Below are 25,193 nucleotides of genomic sequence, written 5' to 3'. Positions count from 1 at the left end.
CTCATTTCATTTACAGGGCGTTCTAATTGCTTCTGAAAAAATTTTGTGTTTCCACTACACATAAGTATATTGCGGTACTGTTTCTCCTTTGGAAAAGCAGCGGAGGTAGAAGTTCAGCTGAAATCAAGTGTGGCTTTGACTAACTCAGTTCCCATAATTCAAACTCCAGGGTCCAGCCAGTACTGAAATATAAAACAAACATGCCCTCATTAGCAAACAAAGCTGAATACCCATGTATCACAGATGAGTTAAAGATATTATAGCAATGTGAATTTACCAGGCATGCTTTTCTGTTCCACATTTCTGTGCTCTTATGTGGGAGATAGGCATTTACATAAACAGAAAACCAAATGTAAACCTTTTCCAGTGGGATTTGTCCTTGTCTATCTGCTGTTTTGTAATCACACAGCAATTGCTTGACTGTATTCACTTTGCTATTCTATTTCATCAACTAAAGAATTTCAAGTGCTAGAATTTCATTCTAGCTGTATGGTATTATAAGCAGATGTCAGGAGACTGATATAAAAGATCAAGTGTTATTTACTGGAATGTTACTAAAAGGAAGGATGGGTAGGTGTTTCTGTGTAATTTTGGTTTCCATGAATAGAAATTTTGGTTGCTTATTAGCTGCTTACATGGAAAGCTTCTATACCGTTTCCATAACTCAACTGTAGGCACTGTGCCTAGGCAGTGATACAGATAAATGCAAAAAAAAAACCAAAAACAAAAACAAAAAAAAAACCCCTTGATCCTTTTCTATTACTTTCTCAGACAAGGAACGGTGTCATGGGAGTGCATGCAGGACCTCATTCCTGTGCTACGTGACATGGATTTTTTCAGCTTCCCTTTGGGCTATGCTGAATGACTGCAAAACACTTCTGCTGCAAGATGGCAGGAGCTTGGTCTCAGTAGAAAGTATTTGTGACAAGCTCTCTTGTGTGCATCCATAACATATATGTTAAAATCTATCTAATTTTGGTATGAAGTGTAAGTTGTTTAAAACACAGCCATACGTGCAAACTCAGGGCAAACTGGAATCCAGACTAAACCTGCCAGCTGGCTCCTGTCTGTAAAGATCTGAACTGGAAACTCAATGATATCTGCACTGGAACATCTCAGTGATATTTGATCATCTAGACTCAGGCATGGCAGCATTCATTGTTCAGCTAAATCAATCATATATGTTTGGTTGCTACACATACATTTGAGACCCCTCTGCTTACTGTTCCTTATAAATTACCAATAAAATTGTACATAATATCCCTGCTAGTCATGGAATTTTCCACCTGGATTTGAGAAACAGCATGGGCAACATCTGGTGACTTAAGAGCAATAGATCCTTACGACCTGAAAGGGCAACAACTGCCTTGCAAACAGGGATAGACTCCTTGCACGGGTGACCTCGTCTCCCCTTCTTCCCTCACATTCCCTGACCTCTTCCCCTTGCTAGCTTAATGACAGATTTGGGATCCAAACTCAGTAATGAGCCCTGAAGGGCAGTCATTACTAGGGTCCTGTATAGCTGGGAGGTCCTAGAGTATTCATAGGAAAGAAAAAGTTTAAAGTTTAAAGAAAAACAAACAAACAAAAAAGCAAGCATATTTAAACTCTTACTTGTTTTTACCTGTTAATGGGCTTTTGAGGAAGCCCTTGAGGTCCAGTGTAGCCCAGGAGTCCCTGGCTAAAAACACGTGGGTATCTGAGAAGGCTGAATCTCTTAAAAATAAGGAGATTGCTTTCTTCCACCTCCAGCAGATAGAGTTACAGTGAGGTAAAGAAAAATGCACCAAGAGGGCCTGACTTTCTTATGGTGGTACTGGTCTGATCTGCCACATGAACCATAACTTAAATTATGACTTTTTATTTAGTGACCTACCTTGGTCATCGTATTTATTATGTGTGCCCTGCTATCTGCAAACTAGATCTTCCTTTCCTTTTGTGCTTGTTCCTTTAAGAGTGAGGGGAGATGAAGTAATGGTCTTTCTGGCAATGGGGCTATTTTTATTTCCACTTTAAGAGTAGTGTTTTCCAGTATCTAAAAAAAACCCTGGGTTTAAATTCCCTAGAATTTTGTCAAACTAGGACTGTTTTAGTTGAAATTTTCTTTACTGGTGTATATCACAAAAGAGAACCCCAGTGACATACCAAAGGTCTGTTTATCATGATGTCTTGTCTCTAACATCAACTACCAGTGGACATTAGGAAAAAGCATATGAAGAACAAGACAAATGTGTTGGGGTTTTCCCCCCAAGAATACAAAAAGCTATACATTTACCACCAAGGTTGCTGACTTCAATTTCCTGCTCCAAACATAGAAAAACTAGTACTTCTCAATAAAACTGCTGTAAAATATTTTTGTTGTTTTCAGTGAGCAAAGACCTTAATTTTTCCTGTTTTCATTCCCCAAAGGGGCAAAATTCTCTGTCTAAAACAGTAATAGTCAATACAATAGTAATTCCCGTCCTTCTTACTGTTTTTATAAACATTGTTGTTACTTAAAACTGCCAAATTTGCTCTTGTGCAAGTTTTTAATACACATAAACAAGAACGCACACCCCATACAAACGGTATTAACCTACACAGACTTTTAAATTTTCCCAGTAGTACTGAAAGAAATATAAATGTTTGTCTATAGAGCCATGTGTGTGGATTAAAAATGTAACAAATATAAAAATAGCTAGACAAGCACAATTTTTACCAGTCTTAATAGCAGGTGATAGGAGCTATTCTGTTCTCTTTTAAATTTATAATGCGTGTAACTTGCCCACAGGATATGAGCTGCCCTCGTATTTTCATTCACTCATACTCACGTATGCTCCCCTAAGAAAGATTGTAACTGAGGTCAGAATAGAGGCATGAAGTTCTCTTGGTGTTGTATAAATAGTACACTAGTTTGCTAACACAGTAGTAACTGCTGCTTTTTTTTTTTTTATTATTATTTTTTTATTTAATGTGTCCTGATTTGTTGCTTTACCCAGGCAAAATTCTTGCAGTGAATTTTTCAGGGATTTTCTCATCAGCATAGGACCTTAGTATATTTAATAAATCACACTGACAGAATACTTCACACCACCAAAGCTTATAACTTGCTCACAAAACCCTGTATTTAGACAACTAGCTAAGTGATATCTTTTTGATAAAGAGTCAAGCATGCTCTATCTGCATGTAGTGTCAGTCTTTCCCATTAAAACCTGTTAGCCTGATTTTTTTTTATTATTTTTTTTTTTTTGTCTCTCTGAGGATGTTTTCTATACCCAGAATGTTTTAGGGTGCAAAAGGGTGGATTAATGCAGAGATATTTCAAAAAGAGTCTGCAAGGCTGGTTCTGCTGGGTTGTGTGCCAGGTGTTGGGTGAGCGCTATTCCTTGATGTCTGTGGAAATTGAGTTGATGTAGTTTGACTTATGAGTGTGGGTGACTGGGACAATTTTGCCTGAATTGATGGGTACAAGAAGTACTCGGGTGATACCTTAATGTATCTCAATTGTAGGCAGAGATGAGCCTTGGTAAATTCATTAGCACACAGTGGCCTGTGCAGGCTTCTGCTTTTGCATCCATAGGACTTGGAGTAGTAGTAACAGCTCCAGGTTGTATAATAATCAATAATGATGTGATACTCATCATTCATTCAATTTTAATTTGCTCTTCCTCCTCTGAAGACAGTAGCTTAGCTTTAAGAAGATGACTGAGAAATAAGTAAATAAAAGCATCTTATATCTAGTACGCATAGAACATGTGACGAAGTACAAAATACTTCAAGTGCAAAAAAAAAAAAAAAAAGTCCCTTCTTCTGTCCAAGACTTGATTAAAATAGGAGATCAGGATAGCTCTTCAGTCTAGCATAATTGTAGGCAACCTGAAACAATGTTTGGTTTGAACTGGCTGGCATAATGAGTCAGATTCTCACCTGGAGCAAATCAGCATGCTTAGACCAATGTCACTGATTTGGTCTTGGAAAGGAATGTGGCCAACACTCAATTTGGTATTGCAACTCCTCTAGGAATATTCTTGAACCTTTCCTTGCAATTTGACATACTTGGATTGAGGGCGATGTTCTTTTAATCTGACTCAGGCCAGTAGTTTCTTGGAGGAAAAATGGGGAAAGTATGGTAGTTTTAAGAAACTAAAAATTAGTTCAGCCACTGTGTATGCCAGCATACCTCTCAGGCCCCAGACTATGGGCTTACCAACCTTCTACACAACTACTCTCTGCTCTGCCACCTATAGGCTGAGTGACCGAGATGAAGAAAGTGCCCCCCTTTCCTCAAGGTGTGTATTAGTTTGTGTCATTGTTTGTATAATTCAGATGATATCACCCTAGTAGCACAAACAATTCAAAAGCATTAAAATTTACATCACTGCCAGAAAGTACATCTCAGGGTGACAAAACGCTTGTTTGCAGCTCTTAACTACCTACGGTGTCTGAATCCTCCTTAGGGTCCAGGTTGGCTTCCGTGTCAGGGCTCTCAGAGTGACCACCTGCAAAGCCTGAGCTAAAGCCTGTGAGATCAACCAAATCCCTTCAGCTTGCTCAAGCAGCCTTTTTTGCATTAGGCCTCTGACAAACTAACTGGGGGAAAAAAAGCTGTGAGGGCATGCACAGAGCTGCTCACAACAGCAGCTGTAAGGCTCTTAAATACTTGTTTATGTTGGAGAAAAAGTTCTGACTGAGGGGGAGAAGGACCTCCTGCCTCAGAGCCATACAGCAAAGTTTGTTGCCCACGCAGCAAGGAGTGATCTCCTCTCAGCAGCCCAGACAAAGTTCCCTATCTAGAAGGATGGATCAACATATCAAGGGCAGCAAGGTGATGGGGTTGCTGGGGGTCCTGTGTGAGTTGAAGGAGCTCTTCCCTGTTATGTCAGACTAAACAGCAGAAGATACTGCTGGCCTGAGTACTAGGGAAATAGGCCTGATCAGCTGCAGAGACCAGCTCTTTAAAGCATCCCCAAACAAGGATCCCTCATGGATCCTTAAGTACTTTTACATAAGGATGCCCCTGCACAAAGATACCCAATTTCAGGAAACAATACTTCAACAAGACTTAGTATTCCTAGAAGTGCCAGGGGACAGAACTGGCAGTAGCCTCTGAGGCAGCTTTTCTTTATGGGAACTTAAACATTATGATGAAGACAAGGCTGCAGGCTGCCATCTCCATTCCCTAGAAGACTGCAGCAGCAAAAGTATTACGATTGAAAAATGGTTCCAGCTCTTTCACCTCTGGGAAGTACTGATGGCCTGCTGTGAGAAGCTTCTTTTCTGTTTGCTTCTCGTGTTCAGATAGCATGTCACATGGATCTGTGCTAGCCTTCCCAGGCACTGTAAAACACCTCTCATACACTTTTGGTGTACTACGTGCAGTAAGCAATACACACAAATGTTGTGTCTTCCAAACCTTAGCATCCACTGTTAGTGTTGCTAACATGAATGTTACTAGTGGGGCTTGATAAAGTGTGACTTTGCCACATGTTTTCCAAATGTTTTTCTCAGCGTTTCAGGTGTAGGAGGCTCTGGCTGTATTTTCCACTGGCAGGGAAGCTTCGCATCGGCATTTGTACTAACACAGCTGGTCTGGGGAGGTGCCAGTAAGAAATGCTCCATCAAGCTCAGCACAGGCATTAAATGGAACATGGTTTCTTTAATGGTGAAAGAAAAGTTTGCTCCAGTTGTGCCACATGCTGAGCTATGCTGCTGTCAGACCTGTTCCATCTCCTGATGTGACTAAGAAAGGTTAATTGCTCACAGCCCAGCTGCACAACAGAGAAACTGCCATTATACCCAAGAAATGGTCCTGAAAGCTGCCTGGCTACAGGCCACTGTGTTCCAAGACCTAATGCTAAGGGTTTGACCTTAAAAATTTTACTTATGATACACACTTTCATGCCATGCATCACTGGTTGCCAAGGAAATGCTTCATAACATGTTCTCTCCCACTAATGAGATGAAAGTGGGATGTTCTAACTGGGCAAATAGTATATTTGCCAAAGAAACCCGGACCGAAGTGGAAAGGAAAAAATACAGAAGAAGTGCAAGCAAGTAAGAAGAAGTTAAAATACAGAGTCAATATTACAGGTTAACAAGAGGGATGTTGAAGGGAAGGCACTTGGACTAATTTTGTCTCTGGTCAAGTTTCTATGAACTCTAGAGACACTGATCAGAGAACCACTGGAATCCAGATTCACAAAACAGTAAAAACATTCTGGAGTTTCCTTTTCCTAAATCTCTTATGAGGTATTTTCTAAATTCTGTTTGTTTGACCTACTAGGGGATTCTTGGTGTGTCTCGAGGTTTCAGGGCAAGATTTTTTTCTTGGCATTCAGGGCCTCTCTCCAGCTGTGGAGTTGAAACTTGTGCAGCTGCATTGAACTGCACCACTTAATGTCTGAAATGTGTTTTGAGAACTTGGGAAAGTCCAAGACTGATGATGAATGAAAAAAACTGAAGAGTGATTTGTTCACACCTAAGAAATTGCACACAGTTGTGATTTGCAGGGACAGCAGAGCACTCACAAATCAATGCTGTCATTGGAACAAGGTCTCTGTGCAAGTCTGTGAAGCCTAAACAAAGGCTTTCTACATTATGCTTTCTCCCATCTGTGCGTTTTGCATTAGCAAGGAGCTAAATATGGCAACATCATCCCTCTTAGCCATCAGCTGGTTCAACAAGTGAGTGCAAGCAGTCCGTGCCAGTACGTAACTAACAATAGTGTACGGAGATATACATGGGACCAGTATGGAAGCGCAGCTTTTTCCATCTCTTCAGCAAAGCAACTGTTTGATTTCTATCACAGAGCCCCCAGCAGTCCATGAGAGACAGGGTTGGCATGTGTGGCTCAGAAGATTTCCCTGAAGTGGCAAGCGACACTACTGGATGTACTTACCAGCAATTCAAGTGATATGAACAGGGACACGTCTTTGCAAAATTTAACTGCCTAGAAGCATAAGGAGTGAATACTCACACTGACGTCTTCCAGAAACAGAGCCATCTGCACGATTTCTCCTGTTGCCACTGATATTCCCAGAGGAAAATGGGAGATTGAACAACTGGCTTCTTTCAGAAGGAGCAGGCTTTTTTTCTTCGATTTTGCTAGTAGGCACCATCATTTTTTGGTTTTTTTCCTGAAATGAAACTTCTACAAGTTGATATCTGACTGAAGCTTCTGCCCACTGAAGCAAAATTTAAGCTTGATTCTTTGAACACCTTTTTCTTCTTTACCTTGACCATTCTGGAGTTGTATACTGTTAGGAGGATCTCCTGACACCACATTATAACTTCTTGTTGCCTCTTGTGTTTTCCAGAGAGTACCAGCAAGATACCAGTATCAACAGAAGTGACAAAAACTTCTTCACGTAAGTTGCATTAACAGAGTCTTCCTGTCTCTTTCTTTTAATTTCTTCTTGAAATTGCTTCTACAGCTCTGAAGCAGCTCCTTCTTAACAGAGAACAATTCATCTGCATCCAGCAGCTCCATTTCTGCATATCACCTTGCATACTTGAGCTACTTCAGGGACCAAGAAATTAATGAAGAAGGGTTAAGCGTACTTTTTACTATCCTGGGGCTGTATTGAAGAACCTAATTTGGTCTACAGCTGCAGCAGCCCAAGTGAAGAAGTATTTCTGTGGTTAGGAACTATGTTTTAAAAAAGCTCTTATCTCCTTCTCCTATAAATCCTAGTAGCTGCTTATGAGCTTGCTGAGTGTATAGGCATATTGATGTGTCCTCAGGAAAGTCTGTTGCCTAGGCTGCTCTGTTCTTCCGAGCTCTACGTACAATTCCTGACAGCTCTGCAGGGTCAGTGATTGTAGACAGGTAACTCACTGTCAGTAATTTAACCACTTTTGAAGCTGCCTCGGCATACTAGGAGCCTTCTCCAGGTGGTTTCCTTTCAGGCTGGTGGAATTTTCTTTCAGCATCCTTCCTGCAGTTACAGATTGCGTACTTGCAGAGTTACTCCTGGAACTGACCCCAGTGAGAAGGTGCTTTCATTATTTAACTGTTAAGAGTTACTTTATATATGGCCACAATACAAGCACTGGTCTCTACTGATGTAATTGGCTGAAACAATTTTAGATAAACATGTATGAGCCGAGCAACCCAAGGATTTACAAGATGTACATACCCTGCTTGGCAAAGAGGCTGGGGTCCTGCTAGCTTTTTTGGGAAAGCTACGTCTGGCAGGGATGGGTTTTAGTGTGAGATGAGTGTTTGTAGGCAAGATCAAGGAAAACAGTGTGATTGCCAGATTTTGCATTTAGCATGCCTGCAGCCTTTCCTTTGATGCATCTGTGTGTGTGGCAACCTACTTCTGAAATCTTGGCATTGCTGCCTGACAGAAGAGACATTGGATGTGCCCATATTCTTTCATGTTCTCAGTGGGGCCTGTCACTGAATCTTCACTGGGAATATATGAGACACATAGCTAATAGCAAGCGTCCTGTAACCATTGGCACCATTTTTGTTCAAAGGAGGTGACACGCTGGTCACTGACTCCACTGGGCTTGCCTTGCCTTCTCCCTTTTGCAGCAAGAATGTAGTCCCTGTGCTTTGCTGCCTTCTTTCCCATGAATTAAAGTTCTTTTTCTTGAGTGGTCTCTTTCCCTGCTTATGTCCCTTCAAGTGCCTACTGTTACAGTACTGTCCTCCTCTTTACTGCTATTATGCCACTGGAGAGGCGGAAGCTGGGATGTTCAAAAGGCTGGCTGCATTCCTGATGAATCTCTGCACTGACAGATTTCATGCCAAGCAACACATCATGGTATTGTCCTCAGAACAGTAAAAAGCAATATGCTTAGTGGGTGCTTGTTGAGGTTTCCACATGGTGCTCTGAGGAGGTCTTTGATATGTGGCTGGAGCAGAGACCAGCTTAGTTCCAAACCCAGCCAGGTGCTGTTTTTCCTACTGGTCTATCCCCACTCTGGGTCCAGACCATGTCTTTCTCTAGCACTTCATGGGTTTCCTGGTGACCAGTATTGTCTGGGGCTTTGGGCACTGCTGATTTTTTTCCCAGGACTTTCAAATGAAAATAATTAATTAGTGTGTTGTTTCTTTACTTGAAGGTAGACTGTTGTGAATGCTGGTGTTCAGATTACAAGGATCTCGGTTTCTTGAAGTATTGCTACAGTTACTTTTTGGTGATCGGAGGATTTACAGAGCAGTCTTAGGTTTTAAGAGTGGGTTTTTTCTGCCTAAACCCAGGCTTTCTGAGGCAACAGAGTCATCTTTTCTGCATGACATGACATGTTAAATGTTTCACTACAGAGCATGCAGCATGCCTGACCTGCTCCCGAGAATTCACAGACTGGTTGTTAGCTACCTATACATCACACTGGCACATCACACTGCCACCTTAAGCAAAGTATTCTCTTCAAATTTTTCCTTTCACTTGGTAATATTTCTCAAGCCTTCTCTTGAATTCTTTATTCATGTATGACACCATGTATGATTTGCTAGATAGCGAAAGCCCATGAAGCCAAACACATGCCTCTTAACTGCTGTGTGGTTCAGAGTCCTATAGTTCAGGAGGTTCAGACCTGGCTTCAGGCTACCTGCTTCTTCTAGAAAATTTTCTGAGTGCTTCCTTTGTGTGATTTATGTTGAGGTCCATTTCCTTCCACTGTCCTACGAGATTATTTACCATTCTTTTTCCTTACCTAGTAACCACTTCGAGGCTGGTGCTTTGTCCCATTTTGGTCTGGAATGCGTTCTACTTTCCCTTCCATCTACAGCTCTCTGCAGAGGTGGTGACACTCATGAACCCTCCTCTCTTTCAAGCCACAGAAGCCTTTAACTGTAGTTGGGATAGGCTGAAATTCCTTACTGTTCAATTGGAGTCATGTGAGAAGAAGATAAGAAGCTAGTGCTTCCTGGGCCAGCATGTGGAGCTTCAAGATCTACTGCTTTCCACTTTCTTCTGATGCTGTCAGAAACAGCTGAAAATTTTACTCTGTCTTTGCCAGTTTTCTCACGGCCTTTCCTCCCAGGACTGTGGAGCATTTTTGCTGTAATTGATTATTCACAGTGTGCCTAGGACATGTTGAACCAACTTTGAACTTTTTCGCTTTCTCAAGGAATCTCATTTTTTTCTGTGCTCTGCTGGGTTTCTGACTACTGAGGGGGGAAAAAAAAAAAAAAAAAAAATCTCTTCTGGGGGGAGATGTTCAGGCTCCTCCTGTACAGTGCTGTGGCTGTATTCGTACAACTTTATTGTTACTTCTGTGTGTTGCAGAACCCATGCTTAGGATACAAGCTTCAACAGAAGGAACAAACACTTCCTCCTGTAAGTATACACAAGTTGTTTAAATTATTGCAGGCAAGACCATCAGATATATTTCTCCCTTCCTAGTCAGAAAAAAAAAAGTGTATTAAGAGATCAGGAGTGACTGGGTGAGATTTCTGAACTACAGGTACAATTGTTATTTGTTATACATTATTAGAATTCTCAGGGACATGCTTTTTGTGTATTGAGGCTCAAATGCCTTCCTTCAGAAAGGTCAAATGTAGGTTTTGGCAGGGGAAAGGAGGAGGAAACTACACCACTGTTTCCTACTTGTAATTCCCTCCCCTGCCCTCCCCAGATGATGTATTGCTTCAAACACTTCTCCTCTGCCTCCAATAGCCCCTGGTCCTGGGGCAGCTGAAACCCATTCAGATCCAGCCATTCCCACCTGGGTGCATTTTCCTTCATCTTCATGCCAGCTGGTGCTTGTTAGAGTTCCTCACACTCTTTCTTCCTGTGCCCCATTACCCTTGGGAAGAAGATGAGGAAGGTGAGGACAACGTTTTGTATGTCTTCCCTCAGCTGGAACAGAGAACCAGAAATGGTTCCTTCCTAGTACAGAGAGATTGTCTCTCTGCTTATCTCAGGAACACACTAGGAGCTACAGGGGTACCAGCAGGGAAAGTGACTCTTTTCTTCTTCAGTGATGATGCTTCCCAGGGAAGCATGCATTGCAGCCATAATCTCATACAATTTCACCCTTGAGAACCATTAGGAAGAGCCTTCCAGTTCTTTACTAGAACCAAATCCACCATCTCTCAGCCTGGTTTTGAGCAGTCTGGAAGGCCACTTCACACAAAGACAGTGGGGTTGTGGGAGGTAGGGTATTAATCTTGCCCTAAAGCAGTAATTGTTGCCAGCTGCTAAGAATAGGATGACAGGTGAGGCAGACCAATGGTCCGATCCACCCTGACAGTTCCAGGGCTGCTATAAAATGTGCTTTATAGCAAACTATACATGAATGCCATTAACTCAAATCTAATAGCTACTGTAGCAGCACCAAGAGGAAAGGTCAAAGCCATATCTCTGGATTTTTCTAGATTTTCTTCCCAGCTACTAGTCTGATAATTTTTAAGTGTGTGTTAAAAGAATTAGAGAAAATTGATTGGTTATTTAAAAAGCTTTCTGCCAGCAAGGTGAGAAGGGTTGGATTTTGGCCTCCTTTTCCCCTTGATGCCTCGCAGCAGAGTAGGCAGGAATAATTTCTGGAGCAATTTAAAACAGTAAATCCTCTCTGTTCTGTTCTCAGAAGCATTAACGTACACTGGAGTTAGTACCATTCAAATTACTAAAATAAGTAGTGGAGGAGAGAGGACAATATTGGATATTGCTGCCTGTGCTGGGTCGGAAAAGCAGGAGGGAGCCAATGTTTATTGCTAACAGATGTGAATGTCTACTCACACTACAGAGTGCTAAGGAAGTTGACCATGTACTTATTTTAAAGTTCCTTAGGGATTTTCTTTTCTGAATTTCCATGGGACATGTCCATTTCACACTTGTCACTGTCAATCTTGTAGAAGCCACAGGAGGTAAAATAAACTGTGTCCTTACACTTCTCAGACAATAGCAGATGTTTAGACAACATGCCAGCACTGTCACTGCTGGCCAGACAGCAGTGGAAAAGACCTGAAAACAGGAGAGGGATTCAGCAGGTTCTCTTCCCTAGTGCTTTCACAAGAGAAGAGATTTTTGTCATTCTTTGCTTCTTTTGGAGTTTCAGTGACAGATATTCCAAGAGAAAGAAATTTAGAAAAAAATCCCACCTCTGTAAGACCCTCCACAACTGACATCCCAAACCTGAAGATCCCTTTTATGTGCACATATTGCTACACTCCTCAAGTCCACTTTGAGAGTGTGGACCTCCATCCTTAAATAAAGGAGAAAGAACAGCCATTAGAAATTCTGAGTTTCACATGGATGACTGGTTATATGATTGAGGGGTCAGTAGTCCGGGAGGGAGGGAGGCAGGGAGGGAGGCAGGAAGGAAGGCAGGAAGGAAGGCAGGAAGGCAGGCAGGAAGGAAGGAAGGCAGGAAGGAAGGCAGGAAGGAAGGCAGGAAGGAAGGCAGGAAGGCAGGAAGGCAGGAAGGAAGGCAGGAAGGCAGGAAGGCAGGAAGGCAGGAAGGCAGGAAGGAAGGAAGGAAGGAAGGAAGGAAGGAAGGAAGGAAGGAAGGAAGGAAATTCATGCTTTAAGTGTTCCGTTTCAGAGTGTGCAACTTCTTGACACTGATTGTTAATGCTTCCCCTAACAGGTAGAAATACTTCCCACCCTCTCTTCCACCCCAGTCCAAGGACTAATTCATATATATTTATTTTGTACTGTTCCAACTGCTTCCAACACCTTTACCATGGAGAGGGACACCTTCCACAAGACCAGGTTGCTCCTAGCCCCATCTAGCCTGGCCTGGAACCCTGCCAGGGATGGGGCATCCACAACCTCTCTGCACAACCTGTGCCACTGCATCACCACTCTTACAGTAAAGAAGTTCTTCTTAATATCTAATATAAACCTACTCTCTCCCAGCTTAAAGCCATTTTCCTTGTCTTATCGCTATATCACAACTTTCCTCACTAGGTTACAACTTCCATTTTGCTTCACAATGAAGCTCTCTGTAATAGATTTTTTCCTGCTAAAGAAGTGAATAAACCAACAGCAATTGAAGCCCTGTGTACTCTCACTACCAAGGACTGCAGAGACCATTCTTAATCACATTAGAGATTTGTAGATGGAAATATTTTTCTACCCCTTGTTTCCCAGGACTGCCATACTCTGAAACAAGTGCCTTATGATCTTTTCAGAAGCTAGAATGGAAAAACTAAATCTGAGACCTCACCATAACACCTTGTTATCAAGGGTTCAGTCAACTCTGTTTTCAAGACTAGAGGGTGAAAATGTGGTGGACTTTTTGCTCTCCTGGGACTTGTTAAAGGAATCTTGGCTTCTCACCCCAATAGCATACATTTGACAGTTTTCCTTTTCTTTAGGAAATTGGTTCCAAAGCTTACATTGTTGTTTGTAAGTTACAGCACACATGGAAAGAAATTCAAAAGCAATCAGGTTTCCTAGGCTAAAATCATCAGCCCTGCACACAGGCTTCTGGTGCCTCTGGTGGAGGTATTATGTAGGGACATTTATATGGTGCTAAAGAGGAAAAGGGAATTGATGGGATGCAGGCTGTTTACAATTACTGCAGTTCCTGTTGTGTTGTGTGGGAACCACAAACAGCATAGTATGGGTGTACAGACCAGGGATGGTTCTACACTTGAGCTTACCATTTCCACAGATAGCATCAGTCTGGAAACCCATGCTCTGAGACCTATACCGGATCAAAAGCTGAGCATTTATAGCAGTAGGAAATAAGGAAGTTGCACAGAGATAGAACCTGTGGGAATATATGTCAAACAGAAGTATTTTCTAGCTGCACCTTGCAGCATTACCCTAATATGTGTTTGTGCTGCCTACTAAAGGCTTCTCCCTAAAATGTCTGTGGAAGCACTTCGCCCAGCAATGAGCCAGGACATGTAGTTGCATTCTTGGTCCTGCAGTCTTGCTCTGAAGGAGAGCTTGTGTTGTCACTGAGAATCTCAACTGGGTTAGGCCACTCCACTGGGATATTCATACATGTCAAACTTCAGAGACAGCATCACTAATGTAAAGTCAATTCTCTTCTGTGCTGGGGTTTCTTTTCTTTGTTTCCTTCAGGGTGGTTGGAGACGTAAAAGGCAATGATGGGTGTAGGCAGTGCTAGAATTGGAAGAATCTGACATAACAGTCACAAAGGAATAAGTGCAACTGTTTGTATGGCTTAAATACAGCCGCCAGAGTGGAAGGGTTTTAAGGACATTTGCTTTAGCTAGATGTATATTTGTGCATGTAAGAATAAATCTGTAAAGCTGGCACTTGCCTCAGTGTTTGTATATAATAAGGCAATTGTGTTTTATGTATAAATATACCTACATACATTGGTTTATAGACTATATACATGTAAGTGTGAAGGCAATGATTTGTGTCTGTTTATTTCAAGATGTGCTTTCCTGAGGTCATGAACTACGCCATCAAAAGAGTTATCAAATATGTGGCAGTCTACTGTGATAGAATACAAGTCAGAAAATCTACCTCACTGATTCTGTTATTCATAGTATTTCTCAAAGAATTTCCCAAGCCCACATCACATTGCCTTCAACATGTTAAGGATCCTCTCTTCTCCAAGATTCTAACTCCAGGAACTCCTCCCATCTTTTAGCAAAAAGATTTTTAAAGACTGCATGTGTCCTTAGTGACGGAGTGGGGGAGCCCCTCACACTAAGGTAACTGTCCAAAAGTCACATTGTCAGTGGACGCCTCAGCAGTAGAGTGTGGGCTCCATCCCTAGCTTTCCTCAGGAACCCTCAGTATGTCTGAACTTTTGTTTCTGAGACCCTGCAAATCATATGCAAATTTGTCTTCAACAGTCTGTTAGTAAGGCCTGGTTTCTCTGAGGTTCTTCCCTCAAATCATGGCAAATCTTCTTTCGTAAGAGAGCATTAGTTTGTGTTTTTCTGTCTTCTGAAATGACACATGCTGTTTGCCCACTTGAGAGCAAAATAAATATCTTTCTGATCTGCCAGCAAAGCCTATTCTATACTAGACGACACAAGCTTGTAGCACAGGGTTGTGTTGGTATTTTGATTGTGGTTGTTTGGTCACTGTGTCTTCTGAGGAAGTCCCTGGTACTGTCACAGTGACAAAAACAGGTCCTCAAGGACTCCTGCTTCTCCTGGCTGTACTCTTTATGGGTAGAAGCTGTGAATGTACTTTGTGGTACTGGATCAGCCTTCTCAAAATCTTCCTTATTCTGAGGCATCAGGGTAGTTTTACTGAGTACAGGTACACAACCATGCCAGTATGGCAGGGATCTGTGAGCAAAATGCAGTATGTAACCTTGACAGAAACATGCATCTCTTTCATGTCATTATCCATGCTGAAATCAAGACTGTCAGTGTTTTGTAAGAAGGCCTAAGAAAGAAAAATACCTCGGAACAATCATGAACAATGGATACTCTCAACAAACAAAAATTATGAGCATATACATGGGTACAGAATAATACAACAGGGACTTCCCAACTTACCCCTATAGTCCAGATATGCTGTTCATCCCCTTATCTTCCATTTATTGCCCCCAAAGAGTTTATCCTGAGGCATTCTCTTGCATTAACCCCAGGAGAGAATAGCAATGCAAGTTCCTTTGTGCTTTCAGGAGACCATTCTGTCCTTAGAAAGGCACGATGACAGCTTACTTTCTTGTTTATAGAGGTGGAGTTTCTCTTGTTTCGTGTTTAGAGGGAAAAGTCTAACAGAGATAAAAAATCCCAAAGGGAATTTAAGTTACCAAATTGGAGTTACTCTATCAAGCCTGGAGGCTTGCTGCGCTCCGTTTGACAGGGAGGCACACAGGGCAAGCTTTCTTAGATGGTATGTTCTGGGCTTTGTAGTCCACATTCTTCCAAGGGGGATCTTAGGCTGCCTCAGCTGTAAACAGACAACCTGTGGTATAGCAGGGCCCCGGTCCCTGAGGGGCTGTTTCAAGTTCATGGACTGGCAGTGGAGGTCTGTCATGAAGCAGAAATATAAATTTAATGAAATACAAAGGAGTCAAGAGCCTGGGTCCATTAGTTTGTTTTCATGATGAGCTTCAAATTTGGGTAATTCTGGTCAACCACAGAGGCAGATGGTGATGTCTAGGGAGAGGAATAAAAGAATAAAGAATAAAAGAATAAAACACCAGTAGATAAAAGATGAACAGAAAAGTATGCTGTTACTTTTCAGAATAACTTGTAAAGTATAAGGCTTTGAATGTTTCCATTTACTTAAGAAAAACCCCTTGATAAATCACTATTTACTTATTTAAAAATGTAAGCTGCATCACAGAAATGGTATTTCAAAAACAATAGGAAATTATGAACACATAAATGTGAACTTTCTGTAGATGCATGGCTTTGAAAAGCCATCAATGTGTCCCCTCATTATCTTCCCCACAAACATTGTGCCACTCTGTGGCTGAGACTCAATTTAGACTACAGCAGTCTCTATCAGGTAAATTAAAAGCAATAGACTCTTCTTTCACATCCCTATCTAGTAGTATTGTAATAGTGCAGTGGGAGCCAAGCTAAACCCTTGGGAAGGAATTATTATCCTATCCTTCATGTCCACATCTCTTCTAAATTGCCTTTTGGTAACCTCCTCTAATTGGATGCAAAATGGGAAGGTTGTATCTCCTGTGACTTTCATTATCAAAATGTTCCCGGAGGTTCTTAATGGTTTCTGCTGTTCTTGACATTCTCTCCCTGTACAGCAAGGAGAAGGAATCGCTGTAGTCATTGCAGCAATTAAAGAGCAGCCTTTTACAGTGTGATCTTCCTTCTAGGTTTTCATCTTCCTAAATATTTAGCAGTAGCCAGCTAGTCAGTAACTTTGAGCTGCATCCACTGTATCTGGCAAGTATCACAAAACACCCACTCCGTGTTTTTTGAAAAGAAAGCTGTGCCCTAGAGCAATTGTCCTTTGAATATTGTCTGATGAATATCAGTATTTTCTTTCAGTGACTACGTATGTATGTAAAGGCTCTTGCATTTCCTCATAAGATTTTCTTTTCCTGGCTGCCCACTCTTCATTCTAGTCATTTCAGCTTTATTATGGATATGCAGAACTCATAGGCCTTACTGGTAGTTTATATTAATCACAGTACCCAGCTGTTTTGAGATCCTTTGGTAAAGTAATTCCAAGTTTGTCCTTCTATGGGGCAAACTTGGAAGAAAGTTGCTTTTTAGAAAAGAGAAAACTTTTTCTTAGCTTTCCAATTTCCAAATTTTATCAACTCTGTTGCAAGCTAAAATAGCATGGGGCATTTCAAAATTATGATGATCATAAATGCTAAACCTAGGGTGCTATGTGGAGTGAGGCTGAAGAGCAAGACGGAATGCTGGAGCAATGTTTGCCCATTTCATCATTAACACACTTGTGTCATTTCGGGCCATGCCAGCTACTGATTTTCTAGACATCTAAGCACAATATGAAGGATTAAGTGCATTGAGACCTTTGCCAAGAGGCGGCATGGGTACCACCCTACCAGCCCAGCTCCCTTCACTCTGAGCAGTTCTCTCCTATCACCCCAACAGACACTGCAACCCCCAAAGACTCATAGGTGTCTTTAACTATGCCAGAGGGAATTAATCATAAAGCTAGAGTAATGCCTTGAAAACACCACTTTGATGTGCTGAGACTCACTCTTCCCACCATTTCCACAAAAACTGGAAGACATATGTAAATGATTTTTAATGAAGGGCAGTGAAGTGGCATGTGATGTTTATGTAGCCCAGCCATGCTCGCCCTTAGACGGACAGCATGATCTGTCTCCTTTCCTACTGAGCAATGTTGGAACATCTGAGCTGCCTATCCCACCCCAGCCTTCCCTATGACCATGTATTTGTGGGGCAAAAAGCAACTGGCATTATACCTCAGCCCTCCCAACTTTAACAGCCATGGTCACTGCTCTGTTTCATTTATTTGACACAAAAAATCTCCTTGCTCTGGAGCTTTAAATGTTCAGAACTGATGTTGAATAAGGAAGGCTCTGCAGCCTAAGGTTTTACCAATACCACGTGCCATTGAGGTTATCTGAAAGTTTACCATTTATTTGTGGTAATAGCCCTTCAGATTTAATACAGTGATTATTTTTCTGAGGTTTATAAAGTGTAATCTGAACTCCATTGCTGATATCTTTCTGGTAATATTCACAATAATCCAAAACATGATTCCCAATAACACAGTCAAGAGTTTGACAGGTATTTAGATAAGCTTTCCAAAATGTCAGAATATTTAATGAGGAATGTTACTGGAATGGTTGATTTCTAAAAGAAAAAGGATAAGCCATACTGCAGGGAAGAAATATAAGGGTGTTTTTTTGATAATATCTATTTTTCAGGCAGATATCTAGCTGTGAAAGCTGCAGCTACCTGCATTGTAGAAAGCTACTCATTTGATCTGCTGGTGCCAGTTGAGGCACAAGCTGCCAGTGGCAGAAAGCTTTTTCTAGTCTTTTCTAAATTAGAAGTGAGTAACCACATGTGATGCTTTTATTTGTTTGAAATGTCTATGGTTTTATATATAGTAACTGAGAATGTTCTTTCAGTTGTAGCTAAAATTCTGTTGTAAGCTTTCAAGCACTGATGTCCAGTGCCATGGGGCATTAGTTCAACAGTTTAGTTATTGTTCTGAGAGAACAGTAGCTTTAAATATCTGGTGCTTTTGCCTGATTAGATGCCACCCCCCTGCTGCCTTTTTCCATTCTAAGAAGGTCCAAAACTTGCACTGATTGTTTTGAATTCCTTAATATTTTATCTTACTTAAAGCAATACAAACATGGAGTGATTACACAGGGCAAACGGTGAAATAGGATTGGAGTCTCATCTTGCACTGTACTTTTTTTACTGTTAGTATGGCTTCTATTATTTTATTATTTCCCTGGAATAGCTCTTTCCTACCATTTCCCACTGGGGAAATATTTGGCTTGAAACAAGCTGGAGGCTATGCATAGTTCTTGAATATTTTAATGATCTACACAAAACCCATTAGCTGACACAGTGGCAACTAATACTTGACAGACAGTAGGATAACACTTGTCTCAGAGACTGTGAGAGGCCAGAAGAATCTTAAACACTAATCTTGCAGGAAGGATGAAGGGTTGCCTTGAGCAGTGATGCAGCTCATTCAAATGCATGTCGATCTGTCTTGATGAAGAACTGGTGCTTCAGATCCCTGGTGTAATGAGCTCTGAATCAGATGCTGTTCTTGGCTACTAGGCAAGCTGCATCTGCAGAGTACATCCTTATAACTCATTTAAATATTTCTCACTTTGGAGGGAGCGGGTTAAGACAGATCCGGGGAAGGAATACCGTGAACATAGATTCTGTATCTTTTTTGGTGGACTAGTCATCATGCCAGTGGAGCTGTGATCACTGAGAGTGGCAGATCAATCCCAAGCATCATGGGAGGTAACACAAGTCTGAAATCCTCTCCATGTGTGGTGAGCCGGTGCATTTGGTCCATGCACTGGTGAAATTTCTTCCTGGAGACAGTAAAGAGGAAATTAGACATGGGTTAGCGACTGTTTAGCTTAGCCTGTCCAATAGCATGTTTCTGTCAGATGGAGAGGATTCTCAGTGTCTTACCCACAATGTCTGTATCCTGCCTCAAGTATGTAAGTGATGTCTCGTGTTGGCAGCAATACCATGACTGAATTACACTTCCAAGGTCAAGAGCTAAATACCAGCACCTTACTAATTCTTCCAGTCAAATAGACACCTAATGTAATGTTATACTTACTGCTTGAGTTACACTTAGAAAATATGCAGTAAAACTCTAGATAATTGGATGTGGATTGCATTTGCAATGATATGTTCACTGGATAACATGCATATATCAGAGATCTAATATTCACCCAGCAAGAGAGCACAGTTATAGCTGAGCAAATTGAGCTTTTCAATTTAAATATGCAAATTTAAATTACAATTTAAATATGCAAATTAATTTCATACACACATGGATACTATTAGCAGATGGTCAGTAAGGAAGGCTGTATACAGGGGAGGGAGTCTTTCATTTGATAAGAATCTATTCCTGTGGATGTTGTTTCATCCTGAGGAATGGGTTTTATTATCTGTAAATATCTTGTAAAATATGAGATTGCTATTCACAACAACCCAAGAGCATCATGTATGAAGTAGTGTATGAAGAATTTTCTCTGGGTGCAGAAAAAAAAGTCAGAAAGAGAGAGTCAAATATTTTTACTGTCATCAAATTTTCAGAACACACTGTGGCATGAGTAGCTCTAGTAGAAACACATTAGCCAGAGCTGATGATTCACACATGACTGCTGGAAATTTTGAGATTCCTTAAGGAAGGAACAAATCCTTTAAAAAGACCTTTAAGAAGAAATGGGCATCAGCTAACTCTGAAATGGGAGGCAAGCAGAGAATTGATTATCACTTTTTTTAGACCTGCTGCTCTAGAGTTCATCAATACTGAAGGGGTGGTGGATCATGGGGAAAAAATATAAGCAGAAAGGAGAGGAAAACATGGTAGTATGAGCTGGAATTTCTGCTTAGCCTCTGTCTCAGTCAGATCTAATCACTCACTTCTTAGACACTGCCATATATTCTTGGCATCTCCCCTTTTATTATCTCAAGAAATCATCAGTGTTTCAAAGTATATTGGAGCATTTGGGAGAAACACTGACTAATTAGGGTCCTCTGAGTTTTTAAGAGCTCTGCATGCTTTTCTGATCTTTGAGGACTTTCTTCTCAGTCCAAGTCAGGATGATGTCTTGACGCTCAGTAGCTCTGCAGAAAATCATTGTTTCAAATAATTTTGAGCACAATCTCTGCACACAATGCCAACTGTCAAAACTGAAATATCTTGAACAAAAGTCCCAGCTGTCAACCAGTCAAAACTGACTACAGGTGAAGCAGTCATGGTGCTCTACCTCCTGTGCCTGGCCAAAGAAAGAAAGGGTAGCTGACCTGTTCTGAAAAGCAGCATTTGATGCTGGGCAGAATTTCTGCCACCAGCTTATGCTCACAGATGGTAGGGAAGCAGAACAGCCAGAGACATGCATCAGCAGGCAGGCTGGACAGCCCCAGTGCCCACCAAGCCCTGTGTTCTTGTCTCAGGCACAGGTAGCAACAGGTGCCTCAAGGACTTGAGGGAAGACACAACAAAAAGATTATGCTAAATGCTAACTGAATTTCTTTTACAGTGTGACCATGAGAGGGAACTCAACCTTTCTGACTCCTGTGTTTCTCTAGTTAGATTTATGAGGAGTCTTGTCTCTTCTGTAATCTTGTTTGTATTACTTTCTGTAACCTTGTTTGGTCTCTCCAATTTATATGTCAGTACTTCGCTCATTACTGTCCACTATCTGTGGGTGAGGCCAAAAGGGGAGAAACAGGTGCAAAAATAGTCCTTTTGGAAAACTGTGAACTTGTTTCATTACCTAGAAAATGTCATCCTTGCCCTCCTGTTCTTAACTCTCCACATACATGCTGCAGCATGAGGTTTACTAACCTGGGCATAAGAAACATTTGGTTTTGTTAGTGTGGGAATGTTCCTATTTTCCATACAACTCTTAAATCTTTTCTCAAAATTTCCCTAAGAGCTCTACTTGAATGGGGCCTAAGCAAACAAGTGCTTCTGGATGGCAGATATTTTTTTCTTTTGTATATCCACCTGGAAAAAAAATTGTGTCTATTTCCCATATAGGAAAACCTGATTGCAGAGAACTGTAAAACACCTGACAGGCTGCAGAGGCATAATTTGGCTGTCTCCTCACAGTCCACAAAAGACATTCTCTTAGGTTAAGAGATGGTAGGGTATACTCTGACTGTCTGAAGGCACTCTCTTCACTATCCTGGTGATCTAAGATCATAAACTGGGAAGCCTTGGGGGTCTCATTTTGCAGTCCATGTGAAGCGCTGAGGAATATCCCTGTGTCCGTCTTTTCAGGGCTTCTAACTGATCTTAAGGCTGGCCATAGCTTGACCTGATCACGGTTTATTTGTCCCAGAGCAGATACAATTAATATGTATCACCCACAATTAATATGTGGGTGAATATACAAGGAAAACAATGTCTTCAGCAGGGAATTAGCACAAGGCTTCTGTCACTGACACTCGCCTTTGCCCTGTCATTTCACCCACTGTGATTAGAAATTCATCCAATATGTCTGGAGAATTTGCATTCTTAGCCTGCTTTGGAAAGAGGGGATTGTCTAGCTGTGAAAGGAGATTATGCAGCAATTTCCTCCTCAGCACAGCAAGACAATGAATCTGACTCTTCATTATAGAGGAAGGATGAGTAAGAATGGTTGCATTTCCTGTGCAGCAAGAGCAACATGAGCCCTGCTCCAGATTCCTTTGGGAATTTCCATGATCATGTCAATTTCAGACACAACGTTGCTACGAGAAAATGTAGATGTTTAAATAGGAATGTTTGTGGGGAAGGGGAAAGGGATTGATTCACCAAACAATGTGTTTGATCTCAGCTAGAAAGACAGCTCTACAAAAGAAGACAGGCTCAAAATTAGTTACTTGAGTTTTATAAGTCATGCATTAATTACTGACAGCAGCAATGTACTTTTCAGATGGCCCTAGCTTTTATTAAATATTCACACATTCTCTCACCACTTATAAAAATATTTCCCTCCACTTACAAAAATATTTTGCTGTGTTTTCATTATGTGAAAGGTTGTAAAGGAGTCTTGCAGTCACTTGCATATTTGCTAAATAAATGGAGAGAGGTCCCACAAAGCATCTGCCTCTTTCTCCTGCATTTTCTCACTCATGCTTAGGGTAAACACAACTGGTGCTGCTGGTCAGGCATCACACAGACTTTCTCTCCCAGAGTCTTTAACAGATATGCAATCCTGCTTAGATTTTTTTCTAACTTGAGGGAGTTTGTACATCTGCAAATGCAACAATGTATCACAGGGACAACAGTCACAACTTTCTGTCTGCTGCAGCCACATTAATCATATTCTTCTGCTCAGGAAAGACTGTCTAGTAATTGGAAGTTAACAAGACACGGGTCTGAGGAAAAATTTCCTGGGCAGCCTTAAACACATGCCTTAGGACTAGTATGAATGTGTACTGCAGGCTGGGAATCCCAGACCAACATTTGGCTCCTGAGGGACCAACCCATGAATTCTGAAATGCATTTGCAGAAGCCCCAGAGGATGCCCAGAAAGACTTTAGATGCCTCAAAACTAAAGTTATTTCTTCCGAGGATTAGTCCAAACAATTGCCAAAGGTTGTTCCATGATTATGTGCTGAGTGGGAAGCCAGGCAGACGGCCAGCATGCTGCAGATGACTTAAGATGGAGCATGGGAAGTTGTTGTCTCCATCATGTCTCCGTCTGTCCATCTCCTAGATCCTGCCATTGAGGAACTTCTGCAATATTCTAAGAAAGGGGTTGCGGAGGGCAGGGGAAGGCGCATAAAACTATGATCATCTAAATGCACCTACTATTTTTCTGTGAGAGTGTTCGCCATGTCTCTTCTCTGTTCATGAAGTCTTCAAAAAAAGTCTTCAGTGACATTCATCTCTCTGATGTAAAAATGTATCATTATTTCCTAAAAAGTTGGAGACTTCCTTCAGCAAGACGAACGTGGAAGTTCCTCCTAAAACAGTCTATGGTGCCAGTGTTGAAAGTAAGCTCAAAGGAGAGAAGACTCCCAAGGGAAAGAAAAGGGTAGCCGTGATAGGTTATTTTAAAATAAAACCAAAAGCTTCTATTAATATCTTGGGTGATGTCTATCATGGCAAAAGGATCTGAGCAGGATCCTGGTTCATCCAGAACCCTCTAGGTTAAGGAATGGAGGAGAGACATGTACAGATGCAGGTGTGAGAAGGCAAATGAAAGTGCCCAAGGCCACAAGGTTGGATCTGCCCATTTACCAAGTTAGGTCCATTTTAAGTGCCTGAGTGCAATTTTTCTCTTTTCTTCTCTTCTCTTCTCTTTTCTTTTCTTTTCTTTTCTTTTCTTTTCTTTTCTTTTCTTTTCTTTTCTTTTCTTTTCTTTTCGTTTCGTTTCGTTTCGTTTCGTTTCGTTTCGTTTCGTTTCGTTTCTTTTTTCGTTTCTTTTCTTTTTTCTTTTTTCTTTTCTTTTCTTTTTTCTTTTTTTTAACTGGCTTCCTTTTTTTTCCTCCCTCATAAAGGAAATGCAGTGACTGCACATGCCTTATTAAAAGATTGCTTGTTTGGCTGGTGGCCATAGAAGAATAATTTTTCTTATTGCTCAATAAATCAAGTTACTGTCATTTTAAACACTCCAGCTGAATTTCTGATGAGCACATGAAAGAGTTAATTCAACCACTGTCGTGCTACCACAGCATTAAAATAACAGAAAATTTTGGGAACATAAATTGTATCCTCTCTTGTAACATGAATTTGGAGCCTAAGCAAAATCCTTATAAAATTATGCTATTCTGTAAAAGTCCTACTCTTACTTGCAAAATATACAAGTGAAACTGCAGACTAGTAAAGGGCAAATAAAATACATGCAGGGAAGCAGTCTTTTGAATTTGTAGGCATTTCAAATGCATTTTAAAAATTTTAAATAAACTTCTTAAAATGTTTTTTTTTTTTTTTTTTTCATTTCAGTTAACACAACATTTCTTATGTACAATAATAATCAGGCTATCCTGGACTGAATAGGCATGTTGATTTAATTTGAAGTGGTGGGCTACTTCTCTGGAAGGTTTTGTTGCTGTTGCTTTAGCAATTGGAAGTCTTCCTTTCCTAATAGGATTAGTCCAAATAATTACCAAAGGATTTCTATGTCATCTGAGCACTGTTCCTCACAGTGGTATTAAAAAGCCTGTCTTCAGTGCAGAAATAGTCAATGGCCATGGGTAGCTGAAAAGGTCATAGTTAACTGTTGCCACTCAAACTGGAGAAAGTCATCTACAAAGCCAAGACTGCAGTACTTTTTACCCTAATCTCCATTATGAACAACTGTTCCTGTTGTGGGAAGAAGAAACAATTGGCAAGAAGCCTCTAGGGAGGTTCTGGCAGATAGTAAGGTTAAGTGAGGGACTACAATCCAAGTGGTAGGTGTCATGACAATCCTTTGCAGCACTTGTGCAGCAACATGTAAGTGATGTGAGATAACAAAGCTTTTAGATTGCATGTGTGCCAAATTTCATGCTAGCTAGCCCTTTGATTCTGAATGCAGACTAGGGTCTTCCCCTCTGACCTATTGGGAAGGGAGTCTACTTGAGTTTTTTGGCAGATCTCTGAAATCTGTGAGATACATCAACAGTCTGTGGGAAAAGCTTCTGAGTCTTCAGCTTTAGGACAGCTCCTTGCTGCTTTTTATACTTTTTA

General features: G+C 41.1%; 1 protein-coding gene across 8 annotated transcripts in view; it reads left to right on the top strand.

Moving 5' to 3' along the window:
* The window catches only part of NRG1 (neuregulin 1), a 404,423-nt gene that overhangs the window by 263,109 nt on the left and 116,121 nt on the right, over nt 1–25,193 (top strand). For 4 of the 8 annotated variants that reach the window (XM_040090492.1, XM_040090493.2, XM_040090490.2 and 1 more), the window contains 2 exons: nt 7,296–7,346; nt 10,224–10,274. The exons of 2 other annotated variants lie outside the window; for them this stretch is intronic. In XM_040090492.1, the coding sequence (XP_039946426.1) occupies nt 7,296–7,346; nt 10,224–10,274 (102 nt within the window). Of the gene's footprint in view, nt 1–7,295; nt 7,347–10,223; nt 10,275–25,193 lie in introns of those variants that run through there. 2 more of the 8 variants (XM_058424117.1, XM_058424116.1) reach the window with 2 other exon arrangements.

The sequence above is a fragment of the Hirundo rustica genome, chromosome Z (assembly GCF_015227805.2).
Source record: "Hirundo rustica isolate bHirRus1 chromosome Z, bHirRus1.pri.v3, whole genome shotgun sequence".
In the NCBI taxonomy this organism is placed as follows: domain Eukaryota; kingdom Metazoa; phylum Chordata; class Aves; order Passeriformes; family Hirundinidae; genus Hirundo; species Hirundo rustica.
This window is presented reverse-complemented; position numbering and strand designations above follow the sequence as displayed.